The sequence below is a fragment of the Sarcophilus harrisii genome, chromosome 4, assembly GCF_902635505.1.
Source record: "Sarcophilus harrisii chromosome 4, mSarHar1.11, whole genome shotgun sequence".
NCBI lineage: Eukaryota > Metazoa > Chordata > Mammalia > Dasyuromorphia > Dasyuridae > Sarcophilus > Sarcophilus harrisii.
This window is the reverse complement of record NC_045429.1, coordinates 326,072,464-326,090,502: the sequence shown is the minus strand read 5'-3', so window position 1 is coordinate 326,090,502 and position 18,039 is coordinate 326,072,464. Positions and strand designations below refer to the sequence as shown.

At 35.5% G+C, this 18,039-nt stretch overlaps 1 protein-coding gene across 8 annotated transcripts in view; it reads right to left on the bottom strand.

Moving 5' to 3' along the window:
• The window catches only part of KANSL1 (KAT8 regulatory NSL complex subunit 1), a 180,484-nt gene that overhangs the window by 37,651 nt on the left and 124,794 nt on the right, over positions 1 to 18,039 (bottom strand). For 6 of the 8 annotated variants that reach the window (XM_031965944.1, XM_023502457.2, XM_012548451.3 and 3 more), the window contains 2 exons: positions 11,911 to 12,052; positions 4,214 to 4,318 (listed from right to left, as the gene is read on the bottom strand). In XM_031965944.1, the coding sequence (XP_031821804.1) occupies positions 4,214 to 4,318; positions 11,911 to 12,052 (247 nt within the window). The remainder of the gene's footprint in view (positions 1 to 4,213; positions 4,319 to 11,910; positions 12,053 to 18,039) is intronic. The other 2 variants (XM_031965947.1, XM_031965946.1) reach the window with 1 other exon arrangement.

Here is an 18,039-nt window from a genome sequence, read left to right as displayed (position 1 = left end):
AGAAGAAAAGATAAATTTGAGGATCAAATAGCTGGTTAAGAAAATGAAATATGAGAGTAGTATTTAGATTTCGGGAAGATGGCATAAAAATTAAAACTAACTGCCTCCTAGCCAGTATTCCCCCATAAAAGTTGTAGTGAAAAAAGATAAAAGGGAAAGTGAAAAGTTTAACATAATTGTAACAAACTGTAAATCTGTTGTGACTGGAAAGATGGTGATGCCCTTAAATGAAGGGCAGAGAATGCCCACTTGCATGGAGAACAGTTGGACAGAGAAAAATAATGTAATCGTTTCTGGCTTGGTGAATTTGAGATGACAATTCATCCAGTGAGAAATACTTAATAGATACATGATAGTACAGGACCGGAGTTAAGGAAAGAGATTAGAATGATATACATATTAGTGATATCTGTTATTCCAGGATTATATCTCTGGTAAATTATGTTCAAAAATTATAAAATGATGATTTGGGGGAAGAGGAGGAAGAGAACAATACTCATTAATAATATACAATAGGATGATATATAAATAAGAATAAATTGGAGGGAAGGGGAACATGTATATGACACCAAGGTAAAGTTGCATGCTTACAGAAACATAGTAATCAGCATTTAGCTATATATATAAATATATAAAATCGATAGAGCAAGAAACAGAAGCAATATTGGCATTGGTAATGACTACCTGGACTGGGGGAAAGAAATAATGAAACGAAAAGGAATTTCAAATATCAAGTAATCTATTATAATTTTTTTTTTTTGCCCCAAAGAGAGCAATGAACAATTACTTGATATGTCTTAGAAATAAATTCACCCTTTAAAATGTAGAGACAGTAATAAGGGAACTTTTAACCAGCTTCTACTTCTTACCAACAAGGATGAAATGTTTGCGAATGCATATATAATAGGTATCATGGGAAGAAGTAATCACTCTACTTTTTAATTCATGACAGAAGAGAGGAAAACCAGGTCAAGTTTTACATGAATCCTAGATTTGGAAAGAAAGAGATTCCAAAAGTTCAGAGAAAAGCGGAACCCTATTAACTAAAATTCTATGTGGAAGGTGACAAGGAAATGTTCAAGAATTAAATTCTCAAGGCACAGAAGTAATTATAATGAGGAAAAGTTATAAAGAACCCAAGACAATATATGGGGAACTCATTAACCAAGTATTTTTCTTAAAAGGTAAATACAGAAGACAAAAGTAAGAACAGATAATAATGTGAATATAAAAAATAAGATACAATTTTATAAGAAGAATACTACTGAGAACATTAAAAATTAAGGCTAGTTAGTGAAAGACAACAAAAACTATGAGTATTTCTTCCCTTGTTTTGTTTTTTAAACCTACACTAAAGTAAAGCTTGAAAGGGAAGGACCATTAATGAGAGTGGATGGAGTAACTTACAACATAGAGAAGGCAGAGATATTCAGCACTTTGTTTCTGTTTTCTCTACCAACCGGAATAATCAATGAACTGGAAAAAACAGAAAAAATGGCTACTTGGTAACTGAACTTAAGAAAATTAAGGAGATGGCAAGAACAACTAAGAGTCTTTCATGAGTCCAAGTCATCAGATCAGATCAGATCAGATCAGATCCATAGTATATAGCTGTTACTATCTTTATAGACAATAGAAAATAGGAGGGGTATGAGTATTACTTAACATGATCTCGAAGGAGAAAATGGAGCCTGCAAAATATAAAGCTGTGAACTTAAATTGCTGGAGAAATTATAGGTCATAAAAGAATAGTTAGTGAACATGCAGAAAAAGGAAGCAGTGCTCACCATTAACCAAAATAACTTTGGCAAGAACGAGTCTAGAGAGTTAGCTCTGGATTGAGACGATCTGGATTCAAATCCCATTTCTAAGCTGACTACTTGTAATGGTCTTGGGCAAATCATTTAACGTCTATGGGGTGTTGTGGTTTTGGACTTTATGATGGGGTCCCTTGCTCTATGATATCATGAACACATCTTTTGGCAAGGATATAAGGCTAGCAAATCAGGGAAATGATATAAAAATAATTATATAACATTAGCAACGTATTTAACAAAAATATTTCAAGCTATTCTTGTAGACAAAATGAAATTAATGTGAGCTATATTACACTAGTCAGATGATTAATCTAGTTACTTATTCATAAGGAAAATCATTAATGGTTACACACCAAGGATCTATGTTTTAGCCCTATGATATTATTTATCAATGACTAAGACAAAGACAAAGTTGGCATAATTCGAAGATGACCCAAAGCTAGGACAATACACAGAAAAGTTGAAATTTAAAATGATTTTGACAAATTAAAACATTAGGCAAAATATCGTAAGACAAAATATAATATGAATAAACACCCAGTTTGGTGATATTGCTAACTAAATAGTGGTTCACCTTCAAATTACGAATGCCACTAAACTACTCTGTTTATTTTGGCTGTCGTATCATTATCTTAAAGATAATATGAGGTATGGGGTAGGTAGGTGGCGCAGTGAATAGAACACTAGCCCTGAAGTCAGGAGGACCCGAGTTCAAATCTGGCCTCAGACACTTAATATACTTCCTAGCTGTGTGATCTTGGGCAAGTCACTTAATCCCAATTGCCTCAGCCAAAAAAAAAAAAAAAATTATATATATATATATATACATAGATAGATAGTAGGAGGTAGCAACTTGAAATCCAAACTTGGAGTCCAGATGACCTGGAGTCAAATCCTACCTCTAAGCTGTCACTTAAATGGCAAGTCATTTAACTTCTCAGAGCTCTAAGCAGCTCCTTAAGACTATAACAATGACATCACATTCCACTTTTTTAAAAAGACTACAGTACAAGAAGTAGAATGTACAATTTATTAAGGACATAATGCTCCTACTGTACCATTGTTGTTGATCAGACAACATTAAGTAACATTTAGAGTTCTAAGAGTAACATTTTAGAAAGCCCATTGAAAATATGCAATGGAAAGTATACAGTGGGTACAAAGAAATCAATACATATTACCAATAAGAAGAAAACAAGTGAAGGATGTGATTAAGGAATTGTTAAACAAAAAAGCAAAATGGACAAAGAAGTGAATGGCCAAAGTAATCCACTGATAACCTGCATGAAATCAGAAAATGTGAGGATGACAGTGGGTGCATGATCCAACCTATCCCACTCCTTCCAGTAAACATCTGGATAAGTCATAAAGAATGAACTGGCAAACTTTATCACTGGAGAGAACTCCAGCATTGTTATCATAGATCCATTATTGAAAAGCTGGAGAAATTCCAAAAATTGAGCAAACCATGATGTTGAAGAGCCTCAGGTGAAGAACTGTGGATATTGAATACAGAGAATATATATTGGGAATGGAAGTGGCGACACTGAAGGAAATGGACAAGGGGAACAGTTTCTCAATATCTGAAAAACAATTATATAGAAGAGAGTTCAGATTTTGCTCTTCAATCAAGATAAGAACAAAGAACATGGAGCAATGCATGCAACAAGTAAATTTAGGTTTAATATAAAGAAAATATGAGAAAGAGATAGAGATGGAGATGGAGGAAAGGAGGAAAGGAGAGAGGATGGAAGAAATGAATTGCTTCAGAAAATAGTAAGTCCCTTCCCTTAAGCAAAAGTCAAAAGGCTCAATAACTAATCCTTGGATGTGCTACAATGATTCTGGTTCATTTATGAGTGATATTAGATGGACTTAAGCTCTCTTTTAAAATCTAGATTCTGGGTTCTAAAAACTACATATATTCTAGGATATGAGGAAACAAACTTCAAATGTTTCCCATGTTCAACTGAGGTAATAATGATTTCTTGCTCTAGTCATGTTCCCTTCTTATTATTCCAAAATCCAGAAATTTTCTATGTAATGACCATACCCTATGATACTTTAAATTGCCTAGGTTGTGGGACTTGTACCTTGACGAGACATGGCAGTAAAAAGGATCATATTTTCAATATAGTTACTGAAAATAGAAAAGCAGCCCTGGAAACCAGGATAGCAGTGGTATGATTCTGGGCCAGTCACTTAATCTCTTTATTTGCCACTATTCCTCATCTGTAAAATGACAAATCACTCTACTATCTTTGCTACAAAATCCCCAATACACAAAAAACTCATAGGATGACATCAAATCAGACATGAATGAACAACTTAACAACCACCACCACTCAGTATTTTATTAATTTTCCCCCTCTCCCCACTCACTTCTGTGTACTTACCAGTCTGTCAGTCCCATGTTCAGCCTTCACCTCAGTATTAAAGGGAAGGGATGAGTCTACTGCTGTGTGTTCTGCAGGAGATGCCTCACCAAGAACTATCAACCCCTGCAGGAGAGAAGATGAGAAAGAGACAAAGAAGGAACAGAACAGGGAGAGAAAGAAGAGGGAGGAAGGGAGGGGGAAAAAGGAAGGGGGAGAGAGGGGGAAAAGAGAGAGGGAAAGGGGAGAGAGGGGGAAAAGAGAGAGGGAGAGGAAGAGAGAGGGAGGAGAGGGAAAGGGGAGAGAGAGAGAGAGAGAGAGAGAGAGAGAGAGAGAGAGAGAGAGAGAGAGAGAGAGAGAGATCAGTCAGTACTATATAGTTACAGATTTTTACCTGTATTTAATCTCAAAGGGAATGATGATTCTTTATGCTTCACTCAAGAAAGTCATCATACCCACAGCAATTTTTCTTGCTCACACAAACCATTTAACAAGTCTACTAGCAATCATGTTCAACTATTAAGGTCCTACATCTAGATCCAAACTTTCAGTCTTTACATGGAAACGCAGCCCTCTTGTCCTCTGTAATTATCACAACACAGCTCTAAGGTCAAATACACTTTCATATGAAAAATCCTGCAATTTAATATTGGATTATTATATTACATTCCTTTTTAAAAAATGGATAAATCTGTGGATCTTTTGGTTAATGGGCGGTATGGATAATTACCAAAGAGGCTCCAGTCACATTTTTTAGTACCCTAAGTACAGATGGTCATCTAAGCCAACTGTTATTTGAGCAACAAAAGCATTTGGGTGAAAAGAACTAGGATGGTCTCTGCAACATGTATACAAACCAACAATACCACAATAAAAAAGATGCTTTAAGTTTTCCAAACTAATGTTTACCCCAAGCACAAAGGACAAAAGCAAAGCACCCAATCCAGATTGATAGCTTATATCTTCCAGGAGACAGAGTTCATGAAAAAAAATCGAAAAGGAAAAAAAAATCGTCACAAAGCTCCTCTACATAAGCCAAACAAGTCGATTTTGGCAGAAAAAGTAGAGGTGAATTTAGTAGACACAAAACTTCATAACAATTTAAACACAAAGAGTTTTACCAGGGCCTCATGAAAACAAGATCAGATTGTCTTGTTAGGATTCTAATATTCATAGTTTTGTTTAATTTATCTCAATTGCAACTGAGATGTACATCACAGACTAAATTGCTCTACCTCCTTTCACACTCCAAAGACCTTCAAACTATGTCCCCAACGACCACAATTTATTTTCAAACTCTTGAATTCATTCAGCATTATTTAAGGTTTTGGACTCCCTCCTAAGGTCAAACATAAAAATTGGAAAGCAGAGAACATCAAGAAACAGTGGAGAAACTTACTTCCTAGATGGGTCCAACTTAATGAAATGCAAGAGCAGGGACAGTTCAGAGCAGAGGAGATGGCTGGAAGAATCAAAGAGAGATTACAAATCATGGCATAGTGGAAAAAAAAAAACACTGGACTGGGAGTCAAGAAATCTGGGTTCTAGTCTTGTCTATGCCACTAACTAGTTATATGACCTCAGACCACTCAAGTCTCTAAGTTTTATTTTCTCATCTGTTAAATGAGGAAGGTCAGATGCTCTCTAAAATCCCTTATAATCTTATAAAATACTTTAGATTAGAGATGGGATGAAAAGATGAAGGGGGAAAAAAGAAAATATAAGATTATTCAGAAAAACAAAAAAGTCACAACTTTGTTCCTGAGAGGTAGTGTAGTTATCCCACTTTGGAATACTACTCTGTACAGTGCCCATTCAGAAAACTAAGTTTAGAATATAAGTAAAAGACCAAGAATAAGACCAGGAACACTTATTCCATAGTCCAAAACTGACTCAACTAGTTGTGGGCCTGATTCTCAAAAATGATCTCAAAGACAGGCCTGATAGACCAAAAGCAAAACAAACAAACAAAACAAAGCAAAAAAAAAAAAAAAAAAAAACCCAAGCCCATAACCCACAACCCAAGTCAAACCAAAACAACAGCAACAAAAATTTTCATATGCCTATAAAGCCATGTACAAATAAAAGTGATCATCTTCCAAAATAACAGGAATTATCCAAGAATTTAGGAGGTAATCTTCCTAAATCACCAATATCATCTTTCTCTCTTATTCAAGAACATAGAACAATCCAAATTTCACACTTCACCATTTGAGCCTCCCTCCCACAAATAATTTGGCTCAGCTTCATTTAACCAATTTTACTAACTACTTCCCTCAAAGTACTCTCAAGGTCAAGGAAATTTCAACTACTTGTTAAAGAAGCCAAACTAATCTTGTGTCTTTATCCCTTCAGACCTGTATCCATACTCAAAATCATTTTATATCAAATTACCCAACATCCTTATCCTCCAAGTCAATTTAAGGCTTACAATCTGAAAATGTCATTCTCAAATTCTCACTCTCTTGAATCCACTATTTTCATTTTGTTGCCAAGTCCTGTTAATTCTACCTTCACAATATCTTTTCTTTATATACTCCAACTTGTCCCTTCTGGCACTGCCATGACCCTAATGCAAGACTTCACCATTCACACTGGGACTACTCCAACAGCCTTCTAAGGGTCTCTGTGCTTCATGCTTTTCCCCATTCTTAGGTACCTAAATAATCTTGCCAAAGAACAAGTATTACCATATCATTCCCTTATTCAACAAATTCCAGTGGTTTCCAATTACTCCCAGGATCGAATCCTTTGGTTTTTAATGCTCTTTACAACTTCTTCCTATATTTCCATATTCTTACTCTAACTTTTTGCGGTTCCTCAGTTAAGATGCTCCATTTCCCTATTCCAAGCTTCTATTATCTGTCCCTCATATCTGAAATTCTCTCTCTAGTTTTCTAGCCTCAGAAGCCTTTCCCAATACCTGATAATGATAGTATTTCCTTTGTTCTCGCCAATTTATCCTGTAAATAACTTGTATATACACAGTTGTTTGCAAGCTTCCCACCCCTCAGCTCCACTATAATGTAAATTCTTTGACAGCAGGGTCTGGTTTTTGCCATTCTTTGTATTCCCACAAATCAGCAGAGTGCCTGGTACAAAGGAAGCACTTAATATTTGTTGAGTGACATAACAACCTTATAAGTTCTCTCAAGTAATGTGTTTAATAAATGTTTGTTCCCTTGACTTGATAATGCTAATTATTCCATTGTTAAACCACTTGCAAACTATGGAGCATCTTGCAACTAAGAGCTGTAATATCAACCAGAAACCAAAATACTTTTAAAGTAGAACTGTCAAATCTGTTTCTCAAAGGACTCTCAAGTGAAAGGAAATGAAAAGGGAAAGGAAGCAGGTAAGAGACACTTTCTTTTGATGGGTTGGAATCAACTCAAACAAGTAAAATGTTACCAAAAACCTGGCCCCTCCCATCTGAAGACAATGATAAAATATAAAAATTGAACTAGACAGCAAAAATCATCTAGTCCCACATCTGAGGAAACTAAGTCCAAGCTAGTTAGTGGCAGAACAAGGTCCAGAACTCAGGTCTCTGGGCTTCTCTATTCCAGTCCTCTTCCCACTACCACAATGATTTTAAGAGATGCAGCTAAGTGCATAAATTTCAAAGAGATGCCAACACTTGTTCACAATGACTGTCAGCCAACTTTTTGCTCTAAATTAAGTCAGCCTATGCAGTCTAAAACCTAACATAAAAATGACAATTACCAAATAAAAAAATAAATCCAATAAATTCCTGTTTCACAATTTCCTCTGTGCACATTTTTATGGCAGAAGAATTTAGTGACCTGTAGATGTGAAGATTACAAGAGAGTAAGACCACTAAAAAGACCTCTAATGCAGAGTTGTGACTACAACTTCCCACCAATCCCCTCTAGTTAAAAAGTCTAGGACTAACAGTACTGGCATATTGCATATTTCAAAACTATCAGTGTGACAGTGCTAAAAGAACAAAATAAAAGGACAGGTGGAAACATATGAATAGTAAAGGATTTAGATTTCCTCTGTTCCATGTTACCTCCCCCCTGCCCCCATTTTTATAGAGCCACAAGCCCTAAGAGGGATTCAGAAATATACTTTACTTCTGTACAAAAGACCAAAATTCAAAGGACATGGTAACTAACCAAATCCATAAAAAAAATGTCAATACTTGAAGAAAAGGGGCATGAGAGCCCTAAACTTTATTAAAAAGAAAATAAAAACAAAATTACTTTAATTTTTTTAGTCCAAGAGAACATATCAGTGACATTGCCTCTAATATATGCCAGAAGCTAGTGTGAGAAAGGCCTTTTTACACACCAAGACTAAAGAATAACTCCCAGGTGGAATGGTTCAAAGGTATGTAAGTAGCAGGATGAATTTCTTTCTTGGGAAAAACTCAGGAGTGGTCTACATCCTTTTGTTTCCCCCTCCCCATCAGAGCTACAGGCTTTAAAAAAAAAAAACACTATTTCAAAAAGCATAAAAGGGATGAGAGAAAAATAAATTTTAGCGTTTCATTTGAAGATTAATATATATAAAGGATTGGATCAGAAAACTAAATATCTCAATCTACAAAATCTCAACTTAGTAACTTCTAAAGATAATGAAATTCATAGTCAGAGGTACAGAAATGACCATTACTTTTGGCTTTCTTTCTCAGAGGAAAAGAAGTATTTACACAATTCCACACTCTTTCAAAACTCTCCTCTGGTACACATTGAGATCAACAATCATGAACTGCATCAGTTATGAAACAGTTCTCAAGGACCAGGATTACCACAAATGAGTTTAATGATGGAAGTCACATGCTATATTATAGTTTCTATAGTGTTCTGTAAGTGTGTTGTGACCTTTATTGCTCCAACTCTGCTTTGTCCTTTTGTTAAGGTTAACCTGATTACTCCTTGGACCTCACAAATACTTTTCAATACTTGGTCACTTATATTAGTTAATTCCAGGGTTTAGATGGCTAAATGAAAGTATGGGGGACCAAAAGGAACATACATTTTTTTATTAACATCAGCTTATCAAGTAAATAGAGAGAAGTACTCCTAATTTATGAGAAGAGAGCAGACAATAAAGTTAGCTGGGTTCTCAAGATGACTTTCATTTTCAGTGCCACTTCTCTTCCTTCCCATTCCCTCCAGTTTAATATTTCAAGCATAGTTTACAGAAATGACATGGGGTAGGAAGAAGGAAGAGATTTAAAAAACTGAAATTTACTTCCTCTAAAACAAACACCAATAGTAACCACTAAAATTTAGTTTTTATAGTTTTCACAGGCAGTGGATATGTTCCTCAAAGACAAAATTAGAATTGGTGGAGGAAAGGGGGTATCTCAAAGACTTTGAGAAACTAAATTTATTTAAATGAAAGGCAGTGAAAACAGTAGAATACATAAATGAATGTATATATACATATATACCCATTTTATTTTAAAGTGCTGCTCCAGGTTTAGCATAAATTATTTCCTACTAATTACTTTAAAATGTATTTTTAATGTTGGAAAAACCAAACAGCACTAGAATTAGCAACTATGATTGGACTCAACTAGTGAAAAGAAAAGACCAAAAAATAAGCCCCCTCACAAAGAAGTCAAACTCCTGCTTAATATATTGACAAATAATGAAATAGGAAAATCTGCCCTCTAGATATCAATCTGGGAAAAAAATTCTTATGTATGAAATTTAGTAATGTCACTCTAAAATTTTAAGTCGCATCTGAACCAAAAGCACAACAAATGGTGACATGGCACCTTTCTGAAAAACTCTCCCATTTGGAGAAAAGATGACAGAATCATAAAAATAGAATTTAAGTTGAACATTTGTTAACATATTTTTAGTGGGCAGTAACATTCCCAGTTAAATTACTGCCTTCTTGCTGGCATTTTGCTGCAGAAGAGCTTAGACATACACAAAACCAGAATTATCAATACTGCCAAAACCAATTCCAGAATAAGCAGTTCCTAGATGTCTTTCTAGAGATTCTCAAGATGAATGGACCTACAATAAAAAATTTCTGAGATCATTTCCTCAAAATAAGAAGTAAAGATGAAAATTGAGGTATGAGGAAATGACTCACATAATCAATTAGTAATAGTTGAAAGTAAAACTGAATTGTTTCCCAATCTTTGGAGTATTGAGACTAACAAGTTGCCTGACCAAACAAAAAAGGAAAAAGGGAACACTGATCACCATTATAACAACTTCCTAACATGAAGAGAATCTTCATAAATTTTGAAATTACCATTTGATTACTAATTTTTATTAACACTCAAAAATACAACACTCAGATTATGATGTAGTTACAGGGGGGGAAGAAGAAATACTATGGTCCATATTTCATCTTCTTTTGTATTCAGGATAAGCAGAAATGCATGATGAATCTAATAGGTAATAATATTTAAACTACTTAGGGATAAAACTTTTTTAATTCCAAGTTTTGCTTTGGAAGTGAAAGCTCACATGATCATAACAAGAAGGTACAATATTTTAGCTATAGATGTCATAGTATTAGGCTGCTTGAATTTTTGCCCTAGCCAGGGGAAGAATCAAATATAGATTGCTTCCAATTAAATTTGGCGAATGATTGCACATCACTTTTCATCATTCATTCCATGGCAATTTTCTCTAGGCTTTTCAGTGGAAGTACAGAGAATACAATTAGATAGGAGTGCTACTATCTTTTACATAAAACACTAGGATCAGATTTAACAAAGATTGCTGATTAAAATTAATGTTAATAACTAAATAAGATAGCAAAGAAACAAGAGACTTCAAAACCATAGCAACCATAAACATGCTAAGCATGGAAATCAAAGACACTACTGACCTGTCTGTCTGTCTCTCTCTCTCTCTCACTCACACACACACACACACACACACACACACTCTCTCTCTCTCACACTCTCTCTCTCTCTCTCTCTCACTCTCCCACCCCATGCTTTCTTCTCAAATTCAATATTCAATATCTGAATACAAAAGGCTACAAAAACATGTTTTCAAGAATGGAAAACTATAAGTAATCTCACTGTGGTAATATAATATAATTCACAATCATACCAATTCTAAGAGAAAAGGCTGTGGATGCCTCACACACAAACTTTTTTGTAACTGTATATAATAACATAAAGTAACATCATTCTGACTATAAGCAAATATAACATTTATTTTCAAAAATTTTTAAAAGTCTATCCCTTCTATAAGGTAAATTCATAAAAATCCATACCCTAATTACTAGGTACTTAAATTATTTTTGCCAGCCTGATTTTATAGGAACATTCAATGTTATAGAACCCAGAATAAAGAATATGATATTAAAGGAAGCATTTCCAGCAATAAAATAGGGTTATATAAAGGTGGAATAATAAAGATTCAAATATTTTATGCACAAGATTTCCTTTCCAGGTGATGAGACAAAGTAACAATACATAATATTTAATTTATTTGAGGGTAATGATTGGCTTAAATTATGCAGCCCCTTTGCATAATTGTGCTCCCTGTCAGCCTAGATGAACAAAATGTTCCAAACACATGTCCAAATTAATGTCTAACCCAACAGTGTTTGTGCAATATACTGAGCAATACACTAAACAAATTAAGCCACTGTATCAGAACATTATGTTAACCAGTCTTCTTGACATAGTTAATAGCCATTTAAAAGTCAAAAAGAAATGGACTTACAAGGGAGGAAACACACCAGACACATTAATTTCCTACCTTATTAGCTCGAATCTGTTTGTAAATATCTGTTTGTTGCCGAATTCGATATTCCAAATCAGAGACGTGAGCCTGAAGCCAATTCCAGCGGCTGACAATAGCTGCCCGGTCTGCTGCCCATCTCCATTCTGACCGGTGTCGCCTAAAAAGTAGAAAACAAGTTCAGCAACAGCAGCAGCCATCTGAATTGAACCAATTAGATTCTGAGTCGAGAAAAGCCCAAGACTTTAAAATATAAAAAAATAAAGAGGCAAGCTGAATCCTTTGACAAAAGTTTTACAAATGCTCAGGAGCCGGTTCTGGCCATTTCTGTGGGACTTGTACTAGTCTCCTAAATGCATTTCATTTCCAAAAGAAATGCTCTGTTTTCCTTTTTACCTCATATTTTGTCTGAAATTCATTGAGGGCTGAATGGACATATTTCTATTCTTCCTGGCCACAATACACACACTATATTGTGTGAGGGAGAGGAGGAGAGCTATTCCAATAGCATTCATCTATTTTATATTTATGTCTTTATTGACAATTAAAATACTTTTTTGTTCTGTCATTTAGACATCTCTGCACATGGTGAACAAAAACTGCCAAGCAGGAGACTGAATAAATATAGCAGAATTTAAAATGAACTAATACTGAATTATTCAGACATTTTTCAATCTCTCTCTCTCTCACACACACACACACACCCAGTTACATGGTAAATAAAAGGGGAAGACATAAGAAGGGAGGAACAACCCCTTTATTACCTTACTTTTGGGCAGCTGGTCAATTTCCAAGAGTTAGATTATTTATTAGAAAACTAAAAGTCTAAATTGGTTCTGAGATCAAAACTTAATTAACCCATACTGAGTTCAACATGATCTCCCCTCATCCTTTGTCAACTTTGCCATTTCTTTCAAAAACATTCATCATATCATAAAGTAATGTGGATTCAAATCTACATGGCTTTATACCTTCATTTTAATTTCCACAATTACTGTAGTACATAAACACCTTTCTCTCATGACATGCATATCATAACAATTTAAATTCTAACCAGCCTTTCCAATTTTGTCATGCACACACACACAACTTCTCATAAGTGGGCACAGTAGAAAGGAGTTTCTTGCCATTTTTGTGGCAACAGAACCAGGAAGCAAGAACAGGTCCTCTAACTCCAAATCTAATTTTCTTTCCAGTGTACCCCAACTTCCTTAAATATTATTTTCATTATCTCTCCCTACATATATTTAAGATTCAATTTTACCTCTACTTACAAAAATATATTTAAAGGTTCAGTTTTAAAATCTTATACTATTTTGTCCTCATCCCTAAATCTCAATATAAATAAAACCTCTTTAAGATAAACTCTTCCCTTTTTCTCCTTTCCCTCCAATATATTTTTTCCTTTCCAACTCAACTCCTGTCTTGAGGAGACTTCAACGGACATATTGGTTCTCCCTCAAATATCCTCAACATTCAGTTCTTCAACCTACTCACCCCTCCCATGAGCATATTTCTCCACTGCACATCAGTCACACAACAAAGATGTTCATACTCTTCATCTTGCCATTACCCACAAAGGTACTATTTTTCCAAGTAAAAGAATTCTGAAATTCATTTATCTGACCATAAACTACTGGCGTACAGTACTGCAGCCTCTATTTTAGCTTATATTACCCTACTTTTTTCATCCACACCGTGACCCAATCCCTTGGATCTCTCTGGATTTTTCTTCCAGACTATTTCCCCTGAAACAACCACTTCTACTCTTCTCCCCAAATTGTCCTTGGTGAACCAATCCAACTCTATACCTTACTGCTGGCTAGGCTTTTCTACTATATCCTCCTTATTAACTCACTGTCCCATTCTCCACAGCAGCTCTTCCAAATCTTTTCATCTCTCCTCAAATCTGTCATGGCTTCTCCTTCACCCACTCTCTCAGCAGAAAGCCTTGCCTCCAATTTCACAGGGGAAAAAAATGAGGCCATTCATGTACTATATCTCCCTTTTTCATCTTCTACACTCAACTGCCTATTACAATTATTTCCTCCTTCATGAATGGAGTTTCACAATTAAATGACCTTACCAAGTTTAAGAGACTACCACCATTCTATCATGCCTCCTGGAACAGATTTGCTTCCTCTTGTCATTCCTACTCCTTCACTAGTTTTCAAATATCCCATATAACTATCACATTACATCTCTTCTGCCCTTTGAAATTAAAATATGTCTTCATTTTCTCTCCTCTCATGCTCTTCCTAATCCCTTATAATTTGGCCTCTGACCTTTTATTCCACCAAAGTTACTAATGATCTCTTGATTGCCAAATTCAGTTACCTTTTTTTTCAATTCTCATTCTCTTTGACCTCTCTGTAGCTTTTGAGAGAGCTGATTACTCTCTCCTCCTTGATACTCTCTTTTCCCCCCTAGGTTTTATGGTCATATTTTATCCTTTTATTTCTCTTGTCTAACCTTTCCTTCTGTCTCCTTTCCGGTAACTTCCAGGAGCAAGTATTCTCCAGAGTTCTGTCCTATACCCTCTTCTCTTCTCTCTATACTATTTCACTGGGTGATCTCATCAGCTCCCATGAATTTAATTAGCATTTCTATGCTGATGATTTTCAAATCTATCTATATTGCCTCAATTTCTCTGCTAAACTCTAACTTCATACTGTCAATTACCTTCCAAACATTTCAAAACAAAAATCCCTCCCCCCAAATCCTCCAGTTACAGTAGGTTAAACTATCTTTCAGTCCCACAGACTCACAACCTAGAAGTCATTCTGAATTTATCACTATTTCTCCATCTCTATATCTAAGCTATTGTCAAGGCCTGATGTTTTCATTCTGACAACATCTCTTGAATATACGCCCCCTTCTTTCCTCTAACACTGTCACCCCTCTAGTACAGCCCCTCACCACCTCACATCTGAGACTATTGTGACAGAGTGCAGGTAGACATGCCTGCCTCAGGTCTCTCCCTACTCCAATCTGGTGGCTTCCCACTGCCTTCAGAAGCAAATACAAAATGCTAGTCTGGCATTCAAAGCCCTTCATAACCTAGCTCCACTCCTACCTTTTAGTCTTCTTATACCTCAATCTCCACCCTGTATTCAAAAAGACACTGGTGTCTTATTCCAATAACAAGATCTAGGTCCAGGCATTTTCTCTGGCAGTCCCCTATGCCTAGGTTCAACTATTGACATCCACTGTTTCCTTTGAAGAACTAATTAAATCCCACCATCTACAGAAAAGACTTCACTTCCATTAATTCCAAGGCTTTCCCCTCCTTTAATCATTTCCTATTTATTCTGTATATATTTGTTTATATGTTGTCTTCTCTATTAGACTGTAAACTGGTAGGAAAAAACTTCAGTCTTTTACCTCTTTTTGTATCCCCAGTACTTAACACACTGCCTGGCATACAATAAGCAACATGTTGATTAAAGAAAAATGATTTTCAAAAGGATAAGGATATTTACTGGAGCTCTAGGCCAGAATCAAAACAGCCAATCATTTCCTAGATTTGTCCTAAGGATAACTTTCTATCTTTCAAAAGATGAGAAATTTTTAAAAAGGAAAATATTATTCTGGATATGATTTTCACACCAATAAGTAGAAACTGTTTGCTAATAGGAAATGATATGAATTTGTAAAAAGAGCTACCATTTAATAGTTTGTGTTAACAGACTGATAGAGGATAGACAAGGCTTGTGTATATAGCCTGACCTGTACCACAGATTTTAATTTTCAATTTCTTTTTCAATGTTTTATCTATGTGCATAATTAAATCTCAATTGGAAAAACTATATTGATGCATCTTGTTTCTTTGTAGTAACATTTTATCCCTTTAGCTAGAAATTAAAATTTTTAGTTATTAAGAACCAAAAATGGAAGTAAAATACATTTTTGATAGTCTATACCTAAATTAAGTACAAGAATTTTTAACTAGTTATCAAGCTTTTTAATATTGATGTGGGCTTTTTTCCAGGTAAGTTCCCAATATATAGGTATTTGTATAAATCCTTCATTATCAAGATCACTGTACTGCAACTTAGAATAATGTCATCTTTTAACTATAAGTATTTTTCCCCCTAGCAGTAATTGACTTGTTTTAAAATTGGCTTCCATGGACTTCTTCAGGGAAAAATTACCTTAGGAAGGTGAGTAGCTCCTCCCCTCCCCCCCAGAAAAAATAGTCCTCAGGAAAGGGGGATAGAAAAGAAAAAAGAAACAATCCAGATGAAGGCAGGTGAAAGGAACCATTTCAAAATGACAAACATAAGATCAAAGACAGAACAGATAATGATGAGGACTGAATTATGAAAGCATGACATGGTATCTTTCTGTAAAAAGTGTTAAGACAGCTAAAATTCAGAATGAGCAGGGGAGATGAAGGGGAATCAAAGGTGTTTGCCAGAGGAAGGCCAAGGACTCTGGAAAAGAGGACTTAAAAAAAATAAAATAACACACCACACTATTACTTGGGGGGGAGGGGGGGAAGAGCAGGGGAGGTGGGAATGGGGGGGGGGGGGGGGGGGGGGGGGGGGGCGGAGAGAAGGAGAGGGCTTGAAAAAGAGAGGTTAAAAAAAACTGCCCTGGGTAAGTGGGATGATGATAGTTATGATTAGACAAAGCTTGTTCCATTCCAGTTTTGCTTCTGTGTTCTCTACAAATGAAAATAAATTTAGTGCTGAAGATAGAACTAAGATGGGTAAGGTAAGAAGAGTACTCTCCACTTCCCCCAGCCATTGCCCTTGATTAGTTCAAGTGAGGTGAACTGAAGTCTAATATTCAGATAGAACTACAAACATGTGGAACGAGCCACCATAGCGACCTCTGAGACTTTGAAGAATGAGAACCAAAAGTCTGGGAATAATAATAAAATGTAGGTTTCTGATAAAATTCCAGAATGTACTATTAAAGAGATAGCTAGGAGAGTTAAAAAATGAACTGGTGATCACAGAAGACCAGTATGACTTCATTAGTACTAGGTCTGTCTAACCTAATTTCCTTTCCAGAAAGTCACTAGGTAGATGAGGTGAAATACTATACAAAGTCACTTAAACATTAATTTTAGCGTAACATTTAAGAAAGTTTCTTATGTAATTCTTGCGGACAAGTTGGAGAAATGAGTTAGCTAATTAGTGGCTAGTATAATTGAGTGTATTTAGCTATTAAATGATCAAAGCCAAAGAACAGCCAATTACTTGAAGGCTCAGTGAACCTGTGTTTGGTCTATATATGCAGTTGAACATTTTTATCAATGACATAAAGATATAGGTGTCACTTTGGTCAAATAAGGAAATGACACAAAACTGAATGCAATATCTAACAGCAAAAAATTTTGAAAGTTTTATAGGGCCAAAACCCTCCCTGAAAAGAAATTCTTCCTATAAAATATACTCCAGACATGGTCTGACACTAAGTAGTCACATCCAGTGTCTGCCTCAAAATCCCCAATGAGTCCTCCCCTAAGGGTAACATTCAATTTTAGTCAGCTCTAATTAATTGTGAGGAAAGTTTTGTTTCTGATAGCAAGCCTAAATGTAGTTCTTTGTGGATTCTAGTCATTGCTCCTGGTCCTATACCTTTTATGGCCAAACAGAACACACCTAATACCTCTCATTTTGCTTTCAGCTAAATGTTCTGAGGCAGGCCTGACTCAAACAAGTAAAGTAGCTTAGGTGTGGGATTCTAATAAAAAGATCCATTTACAGACCACGTAATATTTAACACAAGGAAGTCTGTTTAACATGTAAAGAATATGCATCAAGGATACATAGAACATTAATTTGCTTGGACTCCCTGCATCCAATTTTCTATGGTGGCACAACTAAATAGAAATTATGGGTCAAGCTCCTTAGGTGAGGACTACTTGAATGCTGGACTTATACTTAAGTAAAAAGAAAGCTGTCCTAATGATTCAAATAAAGAAAAACTGGCCCACATGAAAGAGATCTTGGCGGGTTTTTCTCCTATCATATTTCTGAAATACTTGAGCTATTCTGTCCAACCTAACTCTGGCACCCCCCCCCCAAAGTCTGTTCTCCTTATATGTCTTTATATGAAACCTATGTTCTCTCCATTTTATCAATGTCCTTCTGAAACTGTGGCCTCCAAAATTGAACACAATATTCCAGATGT